The following is a 26,766-nucleotide window of genomic DNA, read 5'->3' as shown; positions in this document are numbered from 1 at the left end:
TTCTCCCTGAGACAGAGTCTCGCTCTGTCGCCCAGGCTGGAGTACAGTGGCACAATCTCAGCTCACTACAACCTCTGCCCTCCAAGTTCAAGCGATTCTCCTGCCTCAGTCTCCAGAGTAACTGGGAATATAGGCGCCAGCCACAGCACCTGGCTAATTTTTTGCATTTTTTAGTAGAGACAGGGTTTCACCATCTTGGCCAGGCTGGTCTTGAACTCCTGACCTCGTGATCCACCCGCCTCAGCCTCCAAAGTGCTGGAATTACAGGCGTGAGCCACCGCGCCCGGCCGTCACTCCTACTTCTAGGTGTGTGTGTGTGTGTGTGTGTGTGTGTCCATCTGTGTCTGTCTCCTGTCCACTCTGGTCCTCACTGATGGTGGGGTGTGTGTGTGTGTGTGTGTGTCTGTCCATCCATGTTTGTGTCTCCTGCCCACTCCAGCCCTCACTCATAGAACAACACTGAAAGCATTTGTCCTGCATTTGAGAAAATACTTCTAGTCCACTTCCATGCTATTTCGTTGTTTTCCATTACTGTTTGCTGTATGATGTAAATAATCAAATAGGCCTTTGGGAGCACTTTGGGAGCCTGAGGCGGGTGGATCGCCTGAGGTGGGTGGATCATCTGAGGTCAGGAGTTTGAGACCAGCCTGACCAACATGGAGAAACCCTGTCTCTACTAAAAATACAAAATTAGTCAGGCATGGTGGCACATGCCTGTAATCCCAGCTACTCGAGAGGCTGAGGCAGAAGAATCGCTTGAACCTGGGAGGCAGAGGTTGTGGTGAGCCCAGATTGCAGCATTGCACTCCAGCCTGGGGAGTTCAGGACATCTGCCTCTTCTGTTCATTGGGAAATAATATCGAACTGTGGAGGAGGAAAGGTGGGGACTCCTAAGCCCTTCTTTCCCATCTTTTTGGATTGGTGCCATTTTAGACACCAGAAACATTGAATTAAAATTTTATTTCAAATGAAATTTTAAGACTTAAAATTTTTAGTCTTAAAAGGAAGACATCGGCCGGGCGCGGTGGCTCAAGCCTGTAATCCCAGCACTTTGGGAGGCCGAGGCGGGCGGATCACGAGGTCAGGAGATGGAGACCATCCTGGCTAACACGGTGAAACCCCGTCTCTACTAAGAAATACAAAAAACTAGCCGGGCGAGGTGGCGGGCGCCTGTAGTCCCAGCTACTCGGGAGGCTGAGGCAGGAGAATGGCGTGAACCCGGGAAGCGGAGCTTGCAGTGAGCCGAGATCCGGCCACTGCACTCCAGTCTGGGCGACGGAGCGAGACTCCGCCTCAAAACAAAAAAAAACAAAAAAAAACAACAACAAAAAAAAAGGAAGACATCTTGTTTGAAAATATGTGTACACTTCTCATTTCCAGCCTGGAAACAAATCAAATATAGATGAAGTATGATGATAATTCCTAGGTGATTTTTAAAAAGTTAGTTTGTGGAAGAGGTAACTTTAATCTCTAGCAAGATCATCATGATATGAGGACAGAGTAAATTGTTGCCTCTGCAATTCAAAGGTATTCCTAGCAAGGAGCACATATTGGCTTTCAGATTAACATATGTAAAAACCAACTTTCCTAAAGGGAATTCAGGTTTCACTAATGGGAAATCATTAGTTGCATCAACAGGAGACTTTGAAATACCCAAGTACATGCTCCCAATCAATGAGTGTTAACAATTTGATCAACACTTTGCATCTTTGTCTGCTTTTCCATCATTCCAAATGTAATCTTGGTGCATGCATGCGCTTTGTCCTAGATGCAATTATTTTTATCATTATAGGAGCCGGATGTCTCAGCACAATCATTCCTGTATTGCTGTCTCTGTACATAACTCTTAGTTTCAGTATGTTCCACTTTATTAATAAGGGGACAGGAAAATCAAAGAACTAATTTCTTTGCAGTGTATGTGAATGCGTTTGCATTCACGAAGGCTTCTTTTTCATTGTGGTATTGGTAAAAATTTGAAAGGTAAACTCCAAGGTTAATTTCAAAAGAAAATGGCCTGTTTCTCTTCCCCCTTAAGAAAAGCCTCAAAAGTACATGAACGGGCTGTAGCGTTCCAGCCATCTGAATACTGGCCAGCAGCCTTTGCTCTTGGTGACTATACAGAATATTCACCATATTGCTTTCTGGCTGTGGGCGGATGTTAATTTACTGTAGTAGCAGCCAGTGTTTTGAGAAGGAGATGATGTTGTCCTGTACTTTTCATTTGCTTTTCGGGTGCATTCTAAATACTGTTTCTTTCCATTCTCTGAAAGCTGATCTGAACCAGAGAGTGATACTGCGCCCCACCAGTGCTGATAGGGAGGGCTGTGCATATGTGGGTGGTAGACTTCACATTATCATCCTTCTGAATGGTTTCCATAGAGATGGAACCAACAAATTCCGGTGACGTGAGGGGAAAATAAATGGATGACATAGCCTCGAAAGAAAACAAACATTTGGGCTCTTGAAAGACAATTTACATCAGGTCTAGAATTTATTTTACGGGGTTCACTATTCCAAATTTTTAACTACTGATAACATCAAAACATTTACATTTTCCTTGTAGCTATTTCTGTTTGGTATAATTTTGGCAGCAGGGTTAAAATGAGAGAATCTCAGGAGTGTTTGTCCTGCCAACCCCCATGACCCCCTTTCCCAATTAATTCCAAAAGAAAGTAACAGCCAAAATGATAGAGAACACTGAATATTTTGGGTGAAATGTTAATGCCATGTTAAATATATCAAGCCTCCTATTTGAGCTGAGCTAAATGCCTTCTTGTATGTGCAGATACCTTTTTATATGTTAAAATATATTTAGGAACAAACCAGTTGAGTTAGTCAGTTGGAACATAGACATTATAGATCACAGACACATTTTCTTAATCACCATGTTTTACCTAATTGAGTCAAACTCTTGTAAACATGATGGCAGGCCTTTTGATAGCATTTTTCTCCTGAAATGAGGGTTATGTATCATCCCTCAGATCCGAGGCTCACTGTCCTTTAATAGATCATTGTTAGGAGCATTAATATCTGTTTTATTTCAGTGGTGCCAAACACCTGTAGACTAATACAAGAAGTTTACAGTGAAAGGAGTGAGATTACATATTTGGCATCTTTGCAAAACAACAATTTTAAAGGTCTCTACCTTTAGCAGTGCTAAATAACATTAACCTCACCTTGGACTTATAAAAGGGTTGAGAGAGAAATATTACATAAGGGATGAAAAAGATGTAACTAATTGGAATAAATAGTTTTTTTGTTTGTTTGTTTTTGTTTTTGTTTTTGTTTTTTTCTGAGACGGAGTCTCGCTCTGTCGCCCAGGCTGGCGTGCAGTGGCGCAATCTCTGCTCACTGCAAGCTCCGCCTCCCGGGTTCCGGCCATTCTCCTGCCTCAGCCTCCCGAGTAGCTGGGACTACAGGCGCCTGCCACCTCGCCCGGCTAGTTTTTTGTATTTTTTATTAGAGACGGGGTTTCACCGTGTTAGCCAGGATGGTCTGGATCTCCTGACCTCGTGATCCGCCCGTCTCGGCCTCCCAAAGTGCTGGGATTACAGGCTTGAGCCACTGCACCCGGCCCTAGAATAAATAGTTTTTAAGTGGAAATATGTAATAATATCTAAATAGAGTTCTGGGGAAGTCCTTTTGGGAAAGGTCTATCAGCATATGCTTTAAACATTTTTTTGAAGATGAAAATGAAAAAAACTCCAACTTTTCAAGAGCTAGTGGGTCATTGAAAATACTGATCTTAAGCCAGGCATGGTGGCTTGTACCTGTGGTTCCAGCTCCTTGGGAGGCCGAGGCAGGAAGATCACATGAGTCCAGAAGTTTGAGGCTGTAGTGCCCAATCATTGCACCTGTGAACAGCCACTGCACTCCAGCCTGGGTAGCATAGCACAAGCCTGTATACAAACAACAGAAAAGAAAATACGGGTGCGGTGGCTCACACCTGTATCCCAGCACTTTGGGAGGCCGAGGTCGGCAGATCAGTTGAGGTCAGGTGTTTGAGACCAGCCTGGCCAACATGGCGAAACCCTCTCTCTACAAAAAATACAAAAAAAGTAGCCAGGCATAGTGGCGGGCACCTGTAATCTCAGATACTCGGGAGGCTGAAGGAGGAGAATCACTTGAACCCAGGAGGAGGAGGCTACAGTGAGTGGAGATTGCACCACTGCGCTCCAGCCTGGGTGACAGTGAGACTCCTTTTCAAAAAAAAAAGAAAAGAGAAAGGAAAAGAAAATACTGGTTAAATACTAAGTTTCTTTTTTTTTTTTTTTTTAGACAGGGTTAACTAGCATACAGTGGTGCTCTAATAGCTCACTGTAAACTGGAACTCCTTGGCTCACATAGTCCTCCCACCTCAGCCTCCTGAGTAGGTGGGACTTACAGGTTTCTCAGCAGGCTAATTTTTTTTTTTTTAATTTTTAATAGAGACAAGGTTTCTCTGTGTTGCCCAGGTTGATCTTGAACTACTTGCCCCAAGAGATTTTCCTCCCAAAGTGCTGAGAGGTGTGAGCCACCACACCTAGCCTGTATACTGAGTCTTAAAACACATACAGACACATATAGTCAGAAAGCTAGGGATTTTAAAAGTTTTTGAGTGTTCTTATAAATTCAAAATAATTTACAGACGCTAATTTACAGTTGCTATTATTCACTTGAATAATCTTTGGACAGTACATTAGTCTGATTTGAGAGTTAAGAAAAATCTCTCATATGGATGATGTTATTTCCACTGAGCGCCAAGAGATACTGGCTAGAGCGAGATTTAGTTATTTGTCCCCGTTCACAAGTACACTCATGCCCTGTGTAGTGATATTTTGGTCACTGACAGATTGTGTATATGACAGTGGTCCCATAACATTGTATTTCTGTATTTTTACTGTAGCTTTTTGTATTTAGAAACACAAATACTTACCTATAGTATTCAGTACAGTTACGTGCTGTACATATTGGTAGCCTGGGAGTGACAGGCTGTGCCATGTAGCCTAGGTGTGTAGTAGGCTACATCTTCTAAGTACGTGTAAGTACACTCTTTGAGGTTCACACAACAATGACTAAATCACCTAATGATGGATTTCTCAGAACACATTTCTGTTAAGCCATGTATGACTGTAGAAAATTAGTAAGATTGGCCGGGCGCGGTGGCTCAAGCCTGTAATCCCAGCACTTTGGGAGGCCGAGACGGGCGGATCACGAGGTCAGGAGATCAAGACCATCCTGCCTAACACGGTGAAACCCCGTCTCTACTAAAAATACAAAAAACTAGCCGGGCGAGTTGGCGGCGCCTGTAGTCCCAGCTACTAGGGAGGCTGAGGCAGGAGAATGGCGTGAACCCGGGAGGCGGAGCTTGCAGTGAGCTGAGATCCGGCCACTGCACTCCAGCCCGGGCGACAGAGCGAGACTCCGCCTCAAAAAAAAAAAAAAAAAAAAAAAAAAAAGAAAATTAGTAAGATTAAACCTTGGCACAGTGGCTCACTCCTGTTATCCCAGAAGTTTGTGAGGCTGAGATGGAAGGATCACTTGAGCCCAGGAATTTGAGACCAGCCTGGACAATAGAGTGAAACCCTGTCTCTATTTAAAAAAAAAAAAAAAAAGATTAAAACCCAGGGCTTCAGCTGGGTGTGGTGGCTCACACCTATAATCCCAACATTTTGGGAGGCCGAAGTTGGGGGGGTCATTGAGCCCAGGAGTTTGAGACCAGCCTGGCCAACATGGTGAAACTCCATCTCTACAAAAAAATATAAAAATTAGCTGGGCATGGTGATGCATGCCTGTAGTCCCAGCCACTCGGGAGGCTGAGGTGGGAGGATTGCTTAAGCCCAGGAGATGGAGGTTGTAGCAAGCCAGGATCAGGCCACTGCACTCCAGCCTGCGTGATAGAGCAAGACTCTGTCTCAAAAAACAAAACGAAAACAAAAACTCAGTGCTTCTTAATACTTAGTAGTTTTGAAGATGCAGGGATACCTGTAAATCACTGTACTGTTTAAGAGAATGCAGACAGATATGCTCTTTCTGGAGAGGAACATGGCACTATGCGCTGGGAGCCTCAGAACTAATTATCAGACTGGGCATGATAATTACACGTGACTCACATCTGTAATCCCAGCACTTTGGGAGGCCAAGGTGGACGGATCACCTGAGTCAGGAGTTCGAGACCAGCCTGGCCAACATGGTGAAACCCTATCTCAACTAAAAATACAAAATTTAGCTGGGTGTGGTGTCGCAAACCTGTAATTCCAGCTACTCGGCAGGCTGAGGCAGGAGAATGGCCTGAACCCAAGAGGTGGAGGTTGCACTGAACCGAGATCATGCCACTGCACTCCAGCCTGGATGACAGAGCAAGACCCCATCTAAAAAAAAAGACCCAAAAAACTAATTATCACATATAATTTGGAATTCTACTTCTAAGAATGTATCCTTAGGAAATAAGACAGAGATAAGGATCTTCACTATTATGCTATTTCTAATATTTGAAATCAAAAGTGATAGTCAACTGGAAGGAACGCATTAAATAAATTAAGATTTACATGAAGAAATTATAACTTAAATAATTTATTTCATAAATTATTTAATACCATAGAGCAGTTAAAATTATGTTTTTGAATTGTATTTAAAGATGTTAGACATTGTTCATGGAATAATGTTAATTGAAAAAAGTTAAGATACAAAAACTTCTTTTATTTTTAGTAGAGACAGAGTCTTGCTATGTTGCCCAGGCTGGTCTCGAACTCCTGGTGCAAGTGATCCTCCCACCCTGGCCTCCCAAAATGTTGTTATTACAGGTGTAAGCCTCCATGCCTGGCCAATACTACTTTTAGTATAAATAGTTTATGATGTAGAAAAGAGATCGGAAAAATGCATCTGAATGTTAACTGTAGTTATGTTAAAGTTTGGAAATTGAGTGATTTTATTTCTCAGTAGTTATCTGGGTTCTTTTGTTACAAAGAACATATATAATATAATCATAAAAAAGGTAGTAAATATGTTCCTGACACATAAGGGATGGTTAATGAATGGTAGCTGGTTTCTTTAACGTTTGAAACACACAATAAAAAAAAAAAATTAGTGTTAATAATCTCACCACACAGAGAAAACCAGCTTACATTTCGGTTCATCTACTTGTTCTTACAAACTTATAAAAGCGAGATCATTTTGTATTTTATGTATTTATTTTTTGAGACAGGGTCTCACTCCCGTCACCCAGGCGGGAGTGCAATGGTGTGATCGCGGCTCATGTGATCGCAGCTCATTGCAGCCTCAACCTATCCTCCAGCCTCATGTGTTTTTTTTTTTGTTTGTGTTTTGAGACGGAGTCTTGCTCTGTCACCCAGGCTGGAGTGCAGTGGTTTGATCTTGGCTCACTGCAACCTCCGCCTCCTGGTTTCAAGCGATTCTTCTGCCTCAGCCTCACAAGTAGCTGGGACTACAAGCACACGCCACCATGCCCAGCTAATTTTTGTATTTTTAGTAAAGACAGGGTTTCACCGTATTGGCCAGGCTGGTCTCGAACTCCTGACCTCGTGATCCACCCGCCTCTGCCTTCCAACGTGCTAGGATTACAGGCATGAGCCACTGCACCCAGCCTTATTTTTTTGTAGGGGGGGGGTTCATATATTGCCTTGGCTGGTCTCGAACTCCTGGGCTCGAGTGATTGCCCACCTCAGTCTCCCTAAGTGCAAGGATTACAGGTGTGAGCCAGCGCGCACCCAGCCTCCATCTACTTTTCTTTCTTTCTCTTTTGAAAGCTTTGAAACCAACATCTTCTTATCTTTGACAGGGAGTGTGGTGGGGATGTTGCCTTTCCAAGCAGTACAATATCAGGACTTTGAAATAATTTCCTGAGACTTGTATTGGGGTGTTGGTGTGTGGGTGTGTGTATGTGTGTGAGAGAGAGAGAAAGAGAGTATGTGTGTGACAGAGAGTGTGTGTTTGTGTGTGTGTGTGTGAGAGAGAGAGAAACAGAGTGCGTGTGTGTGTGTGTGTGTACAACAGAATGGATTTTTGCTTGAACAGACTGGCTCAGCAACTGTAAATTAGTTTGCCAAATTCTAAGTGGGTGGTGAACTGGAATGAATGAGGCACACAATACATGGTGTAGGCAAATAGAAAGGGAAATCTGAACAGAAATGGGGTCATATAAAAGGCATAGACAACAGGCAGGCAGTTGTGATCTCGAATCAGACAAGAGCTACACACATGGCTTGACACCGTGAAGACAGATGTGGCACTACTCCAGCCAAGTGCTTAGATTGCTTGACTAATAAAAAACTTTCATTTTACTCAGAATCATTATTTGCTGTGTAGAAACGCGTACACACGCAGGTATACACACATATAAGTTAGTCCATCTGTTAAATAGGAAAGACTTAGTGTATCCATAAAGACAGGCACAGGATGTACAATACGAAGAGAGAGAACAATGTTCCAAAGAATTCATCACAGCACAAAAGAGAACAGGAAAAACAAGCAGTGTCTGCTAAAGGAAATGATAATTAGACAATATGAATATAATACTATGCACTCATTGAAAATGATGCTGTAAAAAATATTTGCTGATGCGGGAGATGTTCATGATATACTAATTTTGTTTTTTTTTGAGATGAAGAGTCTTGCTCTGTCGCCCAGGCTGGAGTGCAGTGGTGCGATCTCAGCTCACTGCAAGCTGCGCGCCCCCAGGTTCGAATGATTCTCCTGCCTCAGCCTCCCAAGTAGCTGGGACTACAGGCGTGTGCCACCACGCCCGGCTAATCTTTTGTATTTTTAGTAGAGATGGGGTTTCACTGTGTTAGCCAGGATGGTCTCAATCTCCTGACTTCGTGATCTGCCCACCTCAGCCTTCCAAGTAAAATAGGTCAGACGTGGTGGATCTCGCCTGTAAGGATGAAGGAACTCAATTGGCTAACTCACATATCCAAAGCCACATTCTTGGCTAATAATTGAAGGAGATAAAGTTAGAATCCATGTTTATGTTGCCTTCTAAACATTTCCATCCTGGAATTTCAATAGCCATAGAATTAACTGCCATGGACTCTTAGTAACTGGATAATGAGAATTCTTAAGTAGACCTCTATTAATTTCTTAGCATATAGAACTTCTCCTGGTTAACATAAAACAAATTTCCTAATAAATATATAAACAAAATATTTGAGTATTAAATGTTAGATTCTTGGATGCTTTCCTATTGTAAACTGTGAATGAGGTCTTTTATCTAGGGGAAAGATAATAGCAAATGAAATTTCTGTTTATAATATTATAGGTAGCCTCAAGTGCAGTGGCTCATGCCTGTAATCCCAGCACGTTGGCAGGCCAAGGCAGGTGGATTGCTTGAGCTCAGGAGTTTAAGACCAGCTTGGGCAACATGGTAAAACCCTGGCTCTACAAAGAATCAAAAATTAGCCAAGCGTGATGGCATGTGCTTGTTGTCCCAGCCACTTTGGAGACTTAGGCCAGAGGATCTCTTGAGCCTTGTACATTGAGGCTCAGGGAGTCGTGATCATGCTATTGCACTCCAGCCTGGGTGACAGAGTGAAACCCTGTCTCAAAAAAAAAAAAAGAAAACCAGAGACAGAAAAATAAGTACTGCTTATCCCCAAACAAAGGGTAATATTGTTACTGTGATTTAATTCTAAGCTTCTTTACAAAGGCCAAAAAGAAGCTTACTGATGTGTTATGTAATTCTCTTTAAGATAGGCTAATTATTTTCAGGTACTGAATCCTAAAACGAAGGTATTTTGTGTGCTTCTCTAAACAGCAGAGTCAGAGTTTGGACAAGACCTTTTGTTTCCCTTGCAGGATCACCCAGTATACTCCATACCAGCCTGAGGTGTCTCAGGGGAGGCTGGAGAGTTTACTCAACTACCAGACCATGGTGTGTGACATCACAGGCCTGGACATGGCCAATGCATCCCTGCTGGATGAGGGGACTGCAGCCGCAGAGGCGCTGCAGCTGTGCCACAGGTGAGAGGCCTCCCAAAGTGCTGGGATTCCAGGTGTGGGCCACCTCATTCGGCCTTGTTTTCTTTTTATAGTATATTGTGAATATTACTTTAGTCAGCTTTCTAGAGTATGACTTTTTAAAGAAACTGAAAAACTCAAGAGGTTCAAAAACCTAGAAGTTGGATATTTCCTCCCAGGGTCTTTCTTGGTGTCTCTGCCGGAATTTTGGTTGGGGTTGGGGAAGATTAGACGGGAGGGCTGAGGTTGGCAGGTGAGGGGTGAAGACATCTGCGCGTTTGGTGAGGGTACCATTTTTGGGAGGAAGGACAAGGAGCCGGTGCCAGGTCCCCCACTGGGAAGTGCTGGCATGGGGAAGCAGCCAAGCGCATGCCTGGGGGCTGCGAGGGTGGCTCCAGGGGCCAGCGGGGTTGTTTGGGGGACAGGGCGAGGTCTCTCAAGGCAAGGCAGTGAGGTTAGAGTGGCAACGTGACCTGAAACAGCTGACTCGGCGCCTTGCTTTGGGAGGACAGAGGGCGGGAGCAGGGGAGGGGGAAGCTCAATTAGAAGTGGAATTTGGGCCGGGCGCGGTGGCTCAAGCCTGTAATCCCAGCACTTTGGGAGGCCGAGACGGGCGGATCACGAGGTCAGGAGATCGAGACCATCCTGGCTAACACTGTGAAACCCCGTCTCTACTAAAAAATACAAAAAACTAGCCGGGCGAGGTGGCGGGCGCCTGTAGTCCCAGCTACTCGGAGGCTGAGGCAGGAGAATGGCGTGAACCCGGGAGGCGGAGCTTGCAGTGAGCTGAGATCCGGCCACTGCACTCCAGCCTGGGCGGCAGAGCGAGACTCCGTCTCAAAAAAAAAAAAAAAAAAAAAAGTACAAAAAACTAGCCGGGCGAGGTGGCGGGCGCCTGTAGTCCAGCTACTCGGAGGCTGAGGCAGGAGAATGGCGTGAACCCGGGAGGCGGAGCTTGCAGTGAGCTGAGATCCGGCCACTGCACTCCAGCCTGGGCGGCAGAGCGAGACTCCGTCTCAAAAAAAAAAAAAAAAAAAAGTACAAAAAACTAGCCGGGCGAGGTGGCGGGCGCCTGTAGTCCCAGCTACTCGGAGGCTGAGGCAGGAGAATGGCATAAACCCGGGAGGCGGAGCTTGCAGTGAGCTGAGAACCGGCCACTGCACTCCAGCCCGGGCGACAGAGCGAGACTCCGTCTCAAAAAAAAAAAAAAAGAAGTGGACTTTGGATAGATGTGGTTGGGGGTGGGGTTGAGGGTGCTGCTTTGAGGGCGAGTGTGGGTTAGTCGTGAGGATCCCCCCATAACACACACACATCACTGAACATTTGGGAGCCTCTCCGTTGTTCCAAACCTTGACAGCATAGCTGAGTGGAAAGGTGTGAGGGTGTCCATTTGGTGGGGTTGTAAGAGCGACAAAGGTCCTGGCACTGTGGTCAAGGGTGGATTCTCAGGCCCATAGAGTAGGACTTCTATTATCTCCATGGCACTTGCATGGAAGTGCCATTAATTTATTTAATCTCTTGTCTATTACACATTTAGTTTATTTCCATCTTTTACTGTTATTAATAGTGCTTCATGTGCATCCTTATAATAAATCTTTGTCAAAACTACTGATTATTCCTTTTTTTTTTTTTTTTTTTGAGGCGGAGTCTCGCTCTGTCGCCCGGACTGGAGTGCAGTGGCCGGATCTCAGCTCACTGCAAGCTCCGCCTCCCGGGTTCACGCCATTCTCCTGCCTCAGCCTCCCGAGTAGCTGGGACTACAGGCGCCCGCCACTTCGCCCGGCTAGTTTTTGTATTTTTAGTAGAGATGGGGTTTCACCGTGTTAGCCAGGATGGTCTCGATCTCCTGACCTCGTGATCCGCCCGTCTCGGCCTCCCAAAGTGCTGGGATTACAGGCTTGAGCCACCGCGCCCGGCCCACTACTGATTATTTCCTGAAGAGCCATTTCTAGAAGTGGAGTTACTGAATTGATGGACAATTCACAGTGGTTCTCCAGCTCATCCCCTTCCCTCATTTGCCTTGCCAGTACTTAGGAGCGTACCTTCCTGGTGGAATTCTCATGTAGATGGTCATCTGGTTGGGAAAGGTGCCCACATTCACGCTGTGTCTTAGGTCTCGTGCCCCTAGCTCTGAATGCCCATGTAAGCCTCTTTTTTGGCTTCTGCAGACTTGGGGTGGGGAGTGAGCTCCACACTTGTTCAGCAGGTTTAGGGGCCTCTGGTGCATTCCAGCCATTGGCCTTTCTGATTCCTGAGCAGCCTTTGGGGGTGGGTTCAGGTTCTCCCTTCTGTCAGGGACACACAGCAACAAAGGGGTGCCATCACCTGCCTCTCTGGTTATTATTCTTAGCTTTTCAGTAATTTTCATCTTCCCTCTTTTTTAAAAAAATTGCTTTTTATTTCATTTATTTATTTATTTTAATTTTTTTTTTTTCCCTGAGACAGAGTCTTGCTCTGTTGCCCAGGCTGGAGGGCAGTGGTGCGATATCGGCTCACTGCAAACTCCACCTTCTGGGTTCATGCCATTCTGCTGCCTCAGCCTCCCGAGTAGCTGGGACTACAGGTGCCCACCACCACACCTGGCTAAGTTTTATTATTATTATTATTATTTTTAGTAGAGATGGAGTTTCACTGTGTTAGCCAGGAGGGTCTTGATCTCCTGACCTCGTGATCCACCCAGCTCTGCCTCCCAAAGTGCCGGGATTACAGGCGTGAGCCACCACACCCGGCCTTCATTTATTTTTTTGAGGCAGGATTTGACTTTGTTTTTTTTTTTTTTTTTTTTTTTTTTTTTTGAGACGGAGTCGCGCTCTGTCACCCAGGCTGGAGTGCTGTGGCCGGATCTCAGCTCACTGCAAGCTCCGCCTCCGGGTTCACGCCATTCTCCTGCCTCAGCCTCCCGAGTAGCTGGGACTACAGGCGCCGCCACCTCGCCCGGCTAGTTTTTGTAGTTTTTAGTAGAGACGGGGTTTCACCGTGTTAGTCAGGATGGTCTCGATCTCCTGACCTCGTGATCCGCCCGTCTCGGCCTCCCAAAGTGCTAGGATTACAGGCTTGAGCCACCGCGCCCGGCCGATTTGACTTTGTCACCCAGGCTGGGGTGCACAATCTCAGCTCACTGCAGTCTTGACTTCGCTGGTTCAAATGATCCTCTTGCCTCATCCCCCCAAGTAGCTGGGACTGTAGGCCTATGCCACCATGCCCAGCTAATTTTTGTATTTTTTGTAGAGATGGGGTTTTGCCATGTTGCCCAGGCTGGTCTTGAACTCCTGAGCTCGAGCAATCCACTCACCTCAGCCTCCCAAAGTACAAGGATTACAGGCATGAGCCACCATGACTGGCCAATTTTATTTTTTTAATACAAAAATTGTCTGGGCATGGTGGCACATGCCTGTAGTCCCAACTATGTGGGGGCAGTGTGCTGAGGTAGAAGGATCGCTTGAGCCTGGGAGGTAGAGGTTGCAATGGGCTGTGATTGCACCACTACACTCCAGCCTGGGCGACAGAGTGAGACCCTGTTCCCCCCCGAAAAAATAAAATAAGACCAGGTGTGGTGGCTCACACCTGTAATCCCAGCACTTTGGGAGGCTGAGACGGGCGGATCACAAGGTCAGGAGATCGAGACCTTCCTGACTAACATGGTGAAACCCCGTCTCTACTAAAAATACAAAAAAATTACCCGGGTGTGGTGGCGGGTGCCTGTGGTCCCAGCTACTCGGGAGGCTGAGGCAGGAGAATGGCGTGAACCCGGGAGGCGGAGCTTGCAGTGAGCCGAGTCGCGCCAGTGCACTCCAGCCCGGGCGACAGAGGGAGACTCCACCTCAAAAAAAAAAAAAAAAAAAAAACACAAAAAAACGAAAGAAGAAGAAGCAGAGGGGTGTGAGCCACCGCACCTGTCCAGTTTACACTTGTATCTAATCACTGTCCTTTGCTTTATTTTCTTTTTCCTCATGGTATATTTTTAAAATTTTGAACCATTATTAAATAATTGTTACTGAATAAACATAGAAATTGAACCATCTTAAGACTGACTTTCTAAATGGGGTTAGAATGGGAATTGGATCTATGAGCAATGCTAATCAGTAAATGCCATTAGTTATTGATGGCTCAGTGTTGTTGTTGTTGTTGTTGTTGTTTTGAGACAGAGTTTCGCTCTTCTTGCACAGGATGGAGCGCAGCAGTGGTGCGATCTTGGCTCACTGCAACCTCCGCCTCCCTGGTTCAAACAATTCTCCGGCCTCAGCCTCCCAAGTATCTGGGATTACAGGCATGCACCACCACATCCGGCTAATTTTGTATTTTTAGTAGAGACAGGGTTTTATCATGTTGGCCAGGCTGGTCTCGAACTCCTGACCTCAGGTTATCCGCCCACCTTGGGTTCCCAAAGTGCTGGGACTACAGGTGTAAGCCACCGCACCTGGCCTACTCAGTATTTTTTATACTGTGCTTAGACTTACCCTCGGTACCATGTTTGCTTTGCATTCTTAGACGATGGTCTGATTTATTTAATGTTCATGTTGGAATGTGCTTTTTCTTTTCAACAGACACAACAAGAGGAGGAAGTTCTTTGTTGACCCCCGTTGCCACCCACAGACAATAGCTGTTGTCCAGACTCGAGCCAAGTAATTAATTTTATTCGTGTTTTAAACTCAGGATAATGTCATGTTCATCTCTGCTGTTTCTTTCTCTTTCTTACTTCCAAACTGATTGGAGGTGAATCTGAAACAGGCTTTTTTGCTGTTTAAATTGGGGTTGCTGAGTTTTGCTTTCCCTCTCACTTTCTTCCGGGGATCTCTCTGGTAAGTAAGCTGTGTCAGAATTGAGTGGGGAAATACACAGTTGCCATTGCTTTATAGTAAGTTGTTGTGTTTTGTTTCCTTTTTGTGAAAAGAAAATAAAAATATTGTTTTGATCAGGTTTTGGAAAGTTTGAAAAAAAATGGGACTCACATACAACTGTTAGGATTTTGTGTGTATTCCTTGCAAACGTAGTTTACAGAGGATGCACAGAGTCTCTAGGTGAGATGCGATGTAGTTTAAAGTGTGGTGCTTTTCGTTCGTGCTGTAATCAGGTAAAACAAACCTCGCAACGACCACTATTTGTAGATATTTGCTTGCTCCTTTGTAAAAGTTGAGCGTTCTTTCCCCTACCCATACCACCATCCCTTCAGAGGAGGGTTTCTGACATATAATTGGCATTAGTTTCAGCAATCTAAGGAAGTTCTTCCTCCTTGTCTTTTTTTTTTTTTTTTTTTTTTTGAGACAGAGTCTCACCATGTCGCCCAGGCTGGAGTGCAGTGGCACGACCTCTGCTCACTGCAACCTCCACCTCCCGGGTTCATGCTATTCTCCTGCCTCAGCTTCCTGAATAGCTGGGACTACAGGCGCCTGCCACCACGCCTGGCTAATTTTTTTGTATTTTTAGTAGAGACGGGGTTTCACTGTGTTAGCCGGGATGGTCTCGATCTCCTGACCTCATGATCCACTCACCTCAGCCTCTCAAAGTGCTGGGATTACAGGCGTGAGCCACCGCACCCGCTCTGCTACCTCCTTGTCTTACTGATGGTTTTCTATTCACTTGAGAGTGATCCCAGGTGAAAGAGGCGATGGCTCTGTTGTTATAAATATTGGCTCATTAGCCCTAGGAAGCAATGCTCCTGGGTCTCTCTCAGGAGCAGATTGTGACAGGAAAAGGCAAAGGGGAGTCCTAGGATAGAAGAGAGGAACAGAAGCAGAGCTGTCGGATGCTCTTGAGTTGCTGTGACGCGGTTACCACTGCAGGGCCTGGTGTGGGATGGGATGGGGCACGGGTGGGAGGCCACTGTGGGAGGACACAGAAAATGAATGCTGTCTTACTGAAAAAGAAACGTTAGTTAATTAATTTTCCCTTGTAAACCAAAAGCACAATTCTTCTTTGTTGTCTGTCTTTCCAGATACACTGGAGTCCTCACTGAGCTGAAGTTACCCTGTGAAATGGACTTCAGTGGAAAAGACGTCAGTGGAGTGTTGTTCCAGTACCCAGACACGGAGGGGAAGGTGGAAGACTTTACGGAACTCGTGGAGAGAGCTCATCAGAGTGGGGTAGGCATACCTTTCTTGTGGGGGTCCATGGAGGTGTATCCCAACTTGTGTCTGTCTGTCTACCTGTCTCTCTCTCTGTCTTTTCATGTGCCTTAATTTCTTTACCATTCTCACATGCGATGGTAAAACTCTCCTTCCTGCCTCCTTGCTGCAACTTTGTTCTGTTCACTGATTCCTGGCACATCATGGGCACTCAGTACATATTTACTGAATGAATGAATGAATGAGCAAATGGTGTTCACAGGATGTGAACATACTCTGCCAGTCTTCCTGTAGTTAAGATAATTTGCTACTTTCCCACTACTCTCAGGGAAAAGTAGTGATCTTATTCCTTTTCTCTTTTCTCTCATTTCCTTTCTAGAGCCTGGCCTGCTGTGCTACTGACCTTTTAGCTCTGTGCATCTTGAGGCCACCTGGAGAATTTGGGGTAGACATCGCCCTGGGCAGCTCACAGAGATTTGGAGTGCCACTGGGCTATGGGGGACCCCACGCAGCCTTTTTTGCTGTCCGAGAAAGCTTGGTGAGAATGATGCCTGGAAGAATGGTGGGGGTGACAAGGTAAAGGGGCTCCTGGTTCTCTCCTTTTATTGTGATTATGATTTGCTTGATTCCTTCTGACCACAGATGTTGGTTTCTATCTGAATTCAACTGGGCCATGTTGAGTCAGTCAAGGAAACGTAGATTCAGAAGAACAATTCCATTTGGGGTATGAGCTAGTACTTCTCAAATACCGTAAATTTGTAAAGTTTTGAAAAAATTTGTGTATAATTTATAATGTATCGAAGTCATATAACGCATTTGCTTAGGTTGATGGAAGCCTTGAAAGACTAAATATTTTAGGCATGTTTTGTGTTTAGACAGTTTTGTTCTCAAAAGCATTATGCCACACGGCTCTGTAAAGACAAATGCGCTGAAAGACTACAAAGCACACACTGAGTTTGCTCCGCGTTCCTTCCTAGAGGCTTCTGCCACGTGGCCATTTGAGTAATTTCCAGATTTCCAAACGTGCTTTCCTGATTGCTTCTCACTGGTGAAACTTCTCAGATTAAAAACGTAGATGTTCAGAAGTAGTCTTTGTTCCTTAAAAAAAAAAAAAGAAAAAAAGGGCCGGGTGCAGTGGCTCACACCTGTAATCCCAGCATTCTGGGAGGCCGAGTTGGGCAGATCACAAGGTCAGGAGTTTGAGACCAGCCTGGCCAATATGGTGAAACCCTGTCTCCACTAAAAATACAAAAATTAGCTGGGCGTGGTGGCAGGCGCCACTACTGGGAGTAGTGCCAGCTACTCGGGAGACTGAGCCAGGAGAATCACTTGAACCCTGGAGGTGGAGGTTGTAGTGACCCGAGATCGCGTCACTGCACTTCAGCTTGGGCGACAGAGCGAAACTCCACCTCAAAAAAAAAAGGAAGAAAAAAAAAGGAGCAGGGGACCTAGATGCATTCCAGGATTATTACTGGGGAAATTTAGAGAAAAAATTATGTTTTTGATCTTTCATAAAAGCTGAAGTTTAACGTGAGTAGCCTGAATTAGTGAATGATGTGATGATAATGTGAAGTGTGTGTTTTTTAAAATTTTATTTATTTATTTATTTGTTTTGAGACCAAGTCTCACTCTGTCACCCAGGCTGGAGTGCAGTGGTGTAAACATGGCCACTGTGTCCAACTAATTTTTAAAATTTTTTGTAAAAACAGAGTTTCACCATATTGCTCAGGGTGGTCTTAGGGCCCAAGTGATCTGCCCACCTCAGCCTCCCAAAATGCTGGGATTACAGGTGTGAGCCACCATGCCTGGCCCCTGTATGCTTTAAATCATCTTATAACACTAATGTTATGCTCTAATTGTTACACTGTATTGTTTTTAAAAATTTGTGTTTTTTTTTTGAGACGGCATCTCACTGTCACCCAGGTTGGAGTGCAGTGATACGATCTTGGCTCACTGCAACCTCCGCCTCCCAGGTTCAAGTGATTCCTGAGCCTCAGCCGCCTGAGTAACTGGGATTACAGGTGCCTGTCACCATGTCTGGCTAATTTTTGTATTTTTAGTAGAGATGGGGTTTCACCATGTTGACCAGGCTGGTCTCGAACTCTGGACCTCAGGTAGTCCGCCCACCTTGGCCCTGCAAAGTGCTGGGATTATAGGCGTGAGCCACCATGCCCGGCTCATAAAATTTGTGTGAGTTTTAATTGTATTATTTTTTATTTTTTCAAATGTTTTCAGTCTGTGATTGGTTGAATCTGTGGTGCAGAATCCACAGAGAGCCAACTCCTTTCAATTTCGTCAGCTATTTCCACTTTTCCTGTGTCTCCTGAGAAGTTCAGAGTGAAACTTAATCCTCCCAGTCACCATTATTATATTTATCTGGGAAATTCCTGCAAAATTTTCTTTCAAAATTCCTAGACTTATTGTATATATCTTGGTGTCTCAGAGTACAATCTAAAAATCAGTAATCCTGCTGGGCACAGTGGCTCGTGCCTGTAATCTCAGTGCTTTGGGAGGCTGAGGCGGGTGGATCACCTGAGGCCAGGAGTTTGAGACAAGCCTGGCCGACATGGTGAAACCCTGTCTCTACTAAAAATACAAAAATTAGCCGGGCGTGGTGTCGGGAGGCTGAGGTAGGAGAATTGCTTGAAACCAGAAGACGGAGGTTGCAGTGAGCCGAGATCACGCCATTGCACTCCAGCCTGGGCAAAAGAGCTAAACTGTCTCAAAAAAAAAAAAAAAAAAAAAAATCAGTAATCCTGTTTAGATGAGGAACATTTAGAAATTGTTTCTTTATGAACTTGCACCCAAGTACGTTTGCTGAATTAACTTCAAGCTGGGAAGGAAAGAAGTAATTCTATTTATAGCAGCCCCTAGTGCTGTGATTATCTGTGCTAACTGGATGCCTTATTCTTGGTGTAGAGACACCACTGGGAAAGAAGTGTATCGTCTTGCTCTTCAAACCAGGGAGCAACACATCCGGAGAGACAAAGCTACCAGCAACATCTGTACAGCTCAGGTAAATCACATGTCTGACCTGACTACTGAATGCCTTATGATATACAGAAATAAGCTACTCATTCATTCATTCATTTGTTCACCACCTCCTGAGCAGTGAGCACACTAGAAATGGCAAGATCTTATTGGTGTAGAAGGCTCGTTGTCTTATGAGAACCAAAATACTGGTTGATTGGGTGCAGTGGCTCATGCCTATAATCCCAGTACTTTGTGAGGCCAAGGCAGGCAGTTTGCTGGAGCCCAGGATTTGGAAACCCGCCTGGGCGACATGGCAAAACCCCGTCTCTATGAAAAATAAAATAAAATAAATTAGCTGGCAGTGGTAGTATGCTCCTGTAGTTCCAGGTGCTAAGGAGGCTCAGGTAGGAGGATCACCAGAACCTGGGAGGCTGGGAGGTTGAGGCTGCAGTGAGCCATGATCATGCCACTGCACTCCAGCCTGAGTGACAGAGGGAGACTATGTCCCCAACTCCTGCCCCCACAAAAAAAGTTGAAAAAAATACACTATATTTTACTGGTGTTCTTTCTATGCACACCCTTTGCCTATGCATTCTCTTCACCATAGATGTTTTAATATTAAAAAAATAAAGGGCATTATTGGTTTCATTTTACCCATAATCACATCTTCATATCCTGAGTAGGCTAAGCTTAAGAAAGGACAAAAGAGGCTACTCTTCACTTTTACATACACACTTAAAATATATGTAAATAGAAAGATGGATATCAGGGTCTCTAGTGTTCTTGGCATCTGGCCAGGTTTGTTGTGGGTGACAGTTGAGACACCCTGTCGTAGGGCTGAGAAGGAGCCTCTCCAGGAATGGGTTGAGGAAGGCAAAGTGAGGGCATTTGAGATGACTGCTTGAGGGGATGGTGGTAGTCACGAGGCACTCTTACTTGGAGATTATGACTGGCATTCTTTTTTTTTTTTTTTTTTTTTTGAGACAGAGTCTCACTCGGTCGCCCGGGCTGGAGTGCAGTGGTACGATCTCAGCTCACTGCAACCTCTGCTACCCGTGTTCAAGCAATTCTCCTGCCTCAGCCTCCTGAGTAACTGGGATTACAGGCACCTGCCACCACGCCACGCTAGTTTTTGTATTTTTAGTAGAGACAGGGTTTCACTGTCTTGGCCAGGTTGGTCTTGAACCCCTGACCTCGTGATCCACCCACCTCAGTCTTCCAAAGTACTGGGATTGCAGATGTGAGCCACTGCACCCGGCCATGTCTGGCATTCTTTAAAAGGATGGGATAAGGCAGGAAGAGCTTCCTGGGTTCTGACCAGGGTTCTGGGTTCTGCTCCTTGAAGTTGCTCCAGGGCTTAGGTCGATGTGTTTGTGAAACCCAGCCAACCCCTAGGGTCAGTTGGAGGCCCACTCCTGGGCATAGGGTCCATTCTAAGTACATCTCTCTCTCTCTTTTTTTTTTTGCTTTGAGACAAAGTCTTGTTTCTCCATCATCCAGGCTGGAGTGGGGTGGCGCAATCTTGGCTCACTGCAGCCTCCTGGGTTCAAGTGATTCTTGTGCCTCAGCCTCCTAAATAGCTGGAATTACAGGCATACGCCATCACACTCAGATAATTTTTGTATTTTTAGTAGAGGCGGGTTTCATCATGTTGGCCAGGCTGGTCTCAAACTCCTGACCTCAAGTGATGGTCCTGCCTGGGCCCCCCAAAGTGCTGGGATTATAGGTGTGAGCCATAGCACCTGGCCCCTTTTTTTTTTCTTGAAACAGATTCTTGCTCTGTTGCCCATTCTGAAGTGCAGTGGCATGGTCATAGCTCACTGCAGCCTCAACCCTCAACCACCAGGGCTCAAATGATTCTCCAACCTCAGCCTCCTAAGTAGCTGGGACTGTGGGTACATTCCACCACACCCAGCTGATTTTCAAAAAAAAGGTTTGTAGAGACGAGGTCTCGCTTTGTTGCTCAGGTTGGTCTCAAACTCCTGAGCTCAAGTGATGCTATCTTGGCCTCCCATAGTGATAGGATTATAGGCATGAGCCACCGTGCCTGGCCATTGTAATTGCATCTCTTCTATGAAGTGTCAGAGAGAGATATCACAGATACTTCAATGGGAGGTATAGTGCTCTTTCGTCTCAGGGCTTTGGCATCTAGAACCACTTCTGAAAAGCTTCTCCAGGAAAGCAGTGGTCAATAAGATCTTCTTATAGTTGGTTCTGCAGCCACGGGTCTTTGGAGCCATTTCCTCAGTTGGTCCTTTTGTATTATGTTTTGCCTCAGGAAAGTGCCACCTCTTTTCAAATAAGAGCTCTTCCAGTATCATAGGAAGGAAAGCTGGTTGGCACAAGCTTTTCCTCTGTTAAACAGCAAGCTGATCTTTATTTATTTGTGTTTTTGTTTTTTGGTTTGTTTGTTTGTTTTTTGAGATAGACTCTTGCTCTGTCACCCAGGCTGGAGTGCAGTGGCGCGATCTCAGCTCACTGAAACCTCCGCCTCCCGGGTTCAAGCGATTCTTCTGCCTCAGTCTCCCGAGTAGCTGGGATTACAGGCACCCACCACCATGCCTGGCTAATATTTTTTGTATTTTTAGTAGAGATGGAGTTTCACCATGCTGGCCAGGCTGGTCTCGAACTCCTGGCCTCAGGTGATCCACCCACCTTAGCCTCTCAAAGTGCTGGGATTACAGGGATGAGCCATTGTGCCCAGCCTTATGTTCCTGTAGCTTAATTTCTTCCAGTTCATGTATAGCTGATAATTTATTATTTAACTTGGGTTGAAAGGTCTGTATCTTTTCCAGCAATTGTTAAAATGTTTGCCCTGGAGATGGCCATACTCCAGCTTGTGTGATTTTCATCCTCTTATTTTGATGATCTTCTAACTCTTCATTGTCTAATTCACTGCATGTGTGTCTTTTCATAATTGATTGCATAAAAGAATCACTCATAACTGCAGTTTCACTCTTTGTAAGCATGCAAGTCTCCCTGTTTTGTCAGGAGATGACTGGTGTCTTTTGAGTTGCTCCTTTTGTGCTGTAGGTCTTTGATCCACGTCTTCTGTTGTAGCAGCTGTTCCACATTCTTCTCACTCTTGTTCTTCTGTCTTGGCACTGGGGGGTCCACTCTTAGTTTTGCATCATTGATGGGGTATAACTCTTTTTTACTCTGAAAGTGTGTTAATGAATTCTTTTTTAAATAAAATTTTCTCTAGGGAGTCTCTCTGAGCCTATTCTGGCTCAACAGGCCCCATTCTAAAACAAAACCAAAAAAACAGGGTGTGATGGCTCACGCCTGTAATCTCAACACTTTGGGAGGCCAAGGCAGGAGGACTGCTTGAGTCCAGCAGTTCATATCTATCCCAGGCAACATAGTGAGACTGCTGTCTTTACAAAAAAGTACAAAAATTAGCCAGGCATTGTGGTGCACACCTGTATCCCAGCTACTCAGGAGGCTGAGGTGGGAGGATTGCTTGACCCTGGAAGGTCCAGGCTGCAGTGAGCTGTGATCATGCCACTGCACTCCAGCCTGGATGACAGAACCAGACCCCACCTCTACAAAACAAAAAGGAAACAATTTTTCTATAAATTTGTGGTATTGCTACAGATGTCTGAATTTTCATTATGTTCTGTTCTTTATATTCTCTTATTTCTTTGCTTCTACCACAATGAGCAGCTCTTTCATTAGGTGTTCTTATTTTTAACATAAAAATCTTTCTAAAATAGAGATGGGAGTCTTACTTTGTTGCCCAGGCTAGTCTTGATCTCCAGGCCTCAAGCGCTCCTCCTGCCTCGGTCTCCCAAAGTGTTGGGATCACTGGTGTGAGCCACTGCGTCCAGCCTTGTTGGCTTTTCTAAAGTCAGGCGTAGTAAGGAATAATTTACGTTTTATTCGTTTTTTTATTGAGATGTAACTCACCATAAGTTTCTCCCATTGCAAGTATACAGCTCAATGGCTTTTATTATATTTACAAGGTTGTGCAACTATCACCAGTATTTAATGTCAGAATATTTTTATTACCCCCAAAATAAATTCTAGTCCTATGAAGTAATCACTCCTCATCCCTCTCCTCTTCCTATAGCCCCTGGCAACTGCTATTCTACTTTCTGTCTCCCTGGATTTGCCTATTCTGAATATTCACATAAATGGGATCATACAACGTGTGGCCTTTTGTACCTGGCTTCTTTGGTATCAGGTTTTCAAGGTTCATCCATATTGTAGCATGAATGTGTACTTAATTCTTTTCTATGGCTGGGTAACATCCCATTGTTTGGACATGCCACATTTTGTTTATCCATTCATCAATTGGTAAACATTTGGAGTATTTTAAATAAGCTTGCTGTGAACATTTCTGTGTAAATTTTTGTGTGGATGTAATATTTTCAGTTCTCTTGGGTATATTCCTAGCCGTGAAATTGCTGGGTCATATAACTCTACATTTAACATTTTGAGGAACTTCCAGACATTTTCCAAAGTGGCTGCATTATTTTACTTTCCTACCAGTAGCATATGAATATTCTAATTTGTCCATATTTTCACCAGTGCTTATTACTGCCTGTCCTTTGGTTATAGCCATCCTATTGGATGTGAAGTGATAATCTCATTGTGGTTTTGTTTTGTATTTCTCTAATAACTAATGATTTTGAGCATTCATTAGCTTTTGATGCTTTTAAGTACCTTAACTGTATTATTGTTATTTTATTTATTTATTTTAGAGATGGGGTCTTGCTATGTTCTTCTTGCTCATCTTGAACTCCTGGGCCAAAGCAATCCTCCCACCTTAGCCTCCTAAAGTCTTGGAATTACAGGTGTAAGCCACCGATTCAAGCCCATTGTATTTTTAAGTTTGTCCAATGTGTGGAAGAAATTGTCATTTTCTTGGTCTCTATTTTAATTTCTTGGTTCTTCTTTTGATATTCTAATGCCCTTTGACGTTTTTAAAAAGTGGTTTTACACTTCTCATCAATGTGTTGTTCAGCCGTGTGATATAGCCTTCTGATTATGGAAGGAATGATCTCTAGATTAAAAAGAGACATGAACCAACCTCTACAATATGGTGGTGGAGGCTTCCAGGGCATTCTGTGAATGTCAGGCCTGGGTTTCTGTTCCCCAGCAACACAGCCATGAGCATTTGGGCACAGTGTGTCACAGAATCTTTACCTCAGCCTTTCCTTCTCCACAGTTGTAAAGTGCTGTGGATTTTCTGTATTTATTTCTGATTTTTGTTTGTTTGTTTGTTTGTTTTAGACAAGTCTCGCTCTATCCCCCAGGCTGGATTGCAGTGGTGCGATCTCAGCTCACTGCAAGCTCTGCTTCCCAGGTTCAAGCAATTCTCTGCTTCAGCCTCCTGAGTGGCTGGGACTACAGGCACCCGCCACCATGCCCAGCTAATTTTTTTGTATTTTTAGTAGAGATGGGGTTTCAGCATCTTGGCCAGGCTGGTCTTGAACTCCTGACCTCGTGATCCACCTGCCTCGGCCTCCCAAAGTGCTGGGAATACAAGCGTGAGCCACCGCACCCAGCTTATTTCTGATTGTTGTAAGCAGTTCACATGAGTGTTTACACTTTGTCTAGGACTTTTAGTACAAGAAGTACAAGAACATCTATTTCTGTATTTTCAGATGTTTCTATCTCCTCATTTACTTCATTGTCTGCTGACTTCACCTTTGGAAACTGTTTCTTATTTTGCATTGGCTCCATAGAGATTTCCTCTAGCAGTCTAGCAGAAAAAAAGATGTACCTAACAAAATGGACTCAGTGTTGAACATCAACTGTATTGTGCAGAAACAGGGTTTTGTGTTGTCAACCAGGCTGGAGTCCAGTGGCGCAATCATAGGTCACTGTAACCCCAAAATCCTGGGTTCAAGTGATCCATCTCGGCTTCTGGAGTCACTGGGTCTACAATTGCACACCACACTGCTCCCAGCTGAAGTGCACATTTCCATTTTTGCCAGTCCTTTGCCACAAATTCTCCATTCAACTGTTGGTTGGCAGAAGTTCAGCCTCTAGCGTTTTATTTAAGGTCTTAGGAGAATTTTATTCCCGAAGTTCTTCAATGTTTGAAAATTGCTTGTCCCTTTTTATTCTTGAAGAATTGCCTGATTGAGTGTAAAATTCTCAGATCTCACTTTTTCTCCCTGAGATCTTTATTGCTTCACTGTCTTCCAACATTAAATATTGCTTCTCAATATCTGATGGTAGTGTGATCTTTGCCCTTAAGGGTGACATGATTTCTTTGCATAGAAGAAGCCCTTTGTAATGGTCAAATGTGAAGGTTTGGTATAGTAATAACTCCAGGGTGTCTTGGATGCTAGTTCCCTTCAGGTAGTCAGGCAGATTATACATTAATTGTCCACAACTATCAAAGAATGTAGGAAATCTGATCATTTTGTTTTGTCCCTGTCTTCAGTTTTGGCATCCCAAGTCAGGTAATTACTCCCTCCCACTAATTGTCCTCCATCACGTGATTCTTTAAATGATTCTTTAAATGTTCTTATCTTTTAGGCCCTCTTGGCGAATATGGCTGCCATGTTTGCAATCTACCATGGTTCCCATGGGCTGGAGCATATTGCTAGAAGGGTACATAATGCCACTTTGATTTTGTCGGAAGGTGAGTTGGTAATCTGTCTATAACATTTGGGCATAATAAAATTGATAAAGTTGAGTAAGTAAAATTGGAAATATTGCATCTCCAATACTGTATGCAAAATTAAGTCAAATGAGAAACCAGGAAAAATAATTTCAACACCTATGATTGAGTATTTTGTTGTTGTTTTCTTTCTTGCTTGCTTGCTTGCTTGCTTTTTCTTGCTTTTCTTTCCTTTTTCTTGCTTTCTTTTTTACTTGCTTGCTTGCTTTCTTGTTTTCTTTCTTTCTTTTTCTTGGTTTTCTTTCCTTTTTCTTGCTTGCTTTCTTTTTTACTTGCTTGCTTGCTTTCTTGTTTTCTTTCTTTCTTTCTTTTTCTTGGTTTTCTTTCCTTTTTCTTGCTTTCTTTCTTTTTTACTTGCTTGCTTGCTTTCTTGTTTTCTTTCTTTCTTGCTTGCTTGCTTGCTTGATGGAGTCTTGCTCTGTCTGTCTCCCAGGCTGGAGTGCAGTGTCACGATCTCGGCTCACTGTAACCTCCGCCTCCCGGATTCAAGTGATTGTCCTGCCTCAGCCTCTCAGGTAACTGGGATTAAGGTACATGCCACCACATCTGGCTAATTTTTGTATTTTTGGTAGAGACAGGGCTTTGCCATGTTTTCCAGGCTGGTCTCGAACTCCTGACCTCAAGTGATCCATCCACCTCAGCCTCTCAAAGTGCTGGGATTACAGGTGTGAGCCACCATGCCTGGCCTAGACTAAGTGTTAACATTTTTTTCTCTTTTATTCCTGGCAAGCTGATATTTTTAATACATAGGACTCTTACTCTCCCACCAGCCCCAAACATATAAGAAGGATGAACACCTTAATAGAAAAATAGGCAAAAGACATTAAATGTAATTTTAAAAGAAATAAGTATACAAATAAATGGCCAATAGACATAGAATTTTAGCCTCACTATTAATGAAAGAGATATAAAATAAAGCAATAAACTAGTATTTATCCTGTTACATTGACAATCAGAAGAACGCTGCTGTGTAGTGAGTTGGACATGGTTACTCGTGTCTGTAATTTCAGCTAGTCTGGAGGCTGAGCCAGGAGAATTGCTTGAGGCCAGGAGTTCAAGACCAGTGTGGGCAAGAGCGAGACCGCATCTCTACAAAAAACAAAAATAGGCCAGGCACAGTGGCTCACATCTGTAATC

At 44.3% G+C, this 26,766-nt stretch overlaps 1 protein-coding gene across 1 annotated transcript in view; it reads left to right on the top strand.

The window, feature by feature from the left end:
• GLDC (glycine decarboxylase) overlaps nt 1–26,766 on the top strand; it is a 120,626-nt gene that overhangs the window by 25,786 nt on the left and 68,074 nt on the right. Inside the window, exons 4-9 of the mRNA XM_033237305.1 lie at nt 9,793–9,957; nt 14,499–14,576; nt 15,887–16,034; nt 16,396–16,592; nt 18,936–19,032; nt 25,485–25,590. Coding sequence (XP_033093196.1) covers nt 9,793–9,957; nt 14,499–14,576; nt 15,887–16,034; nt 16,396–16,592; nt 18,936–19,032; nt 25,485–25,590 — 791 coding nt within the window. The remainder of the gene's footprint in view (nt 1–9,792; nt 9,958–14,498; nt 14,577–15,886; nt 16,035–16,395; nt 16,593–18,935; nt 19,033–25,484; nt 25,591–26,766) is intronic.

Source organism: Trachypithecus francoisi, unplaced genomic scaffold (assembly GCF_009764315.1).
Source record: "Trachypithecus francoisi isolate TF-2019V2 unplaced genomic scaffold, Tfra_2.0 Lachesis_group16, whole genome shotgun sequence".
Lineage (NCBI taxonomy): Eukaryota > Metazoa > Chordata > Mammalia > Primates > Cercopithecidae > Trachypithecus > Trachypithecus francoisi.
Note: the sequence above shows the minus strand (reverse complement) of the source record. Positions and strands in the feature narration are given on the sequence as shown.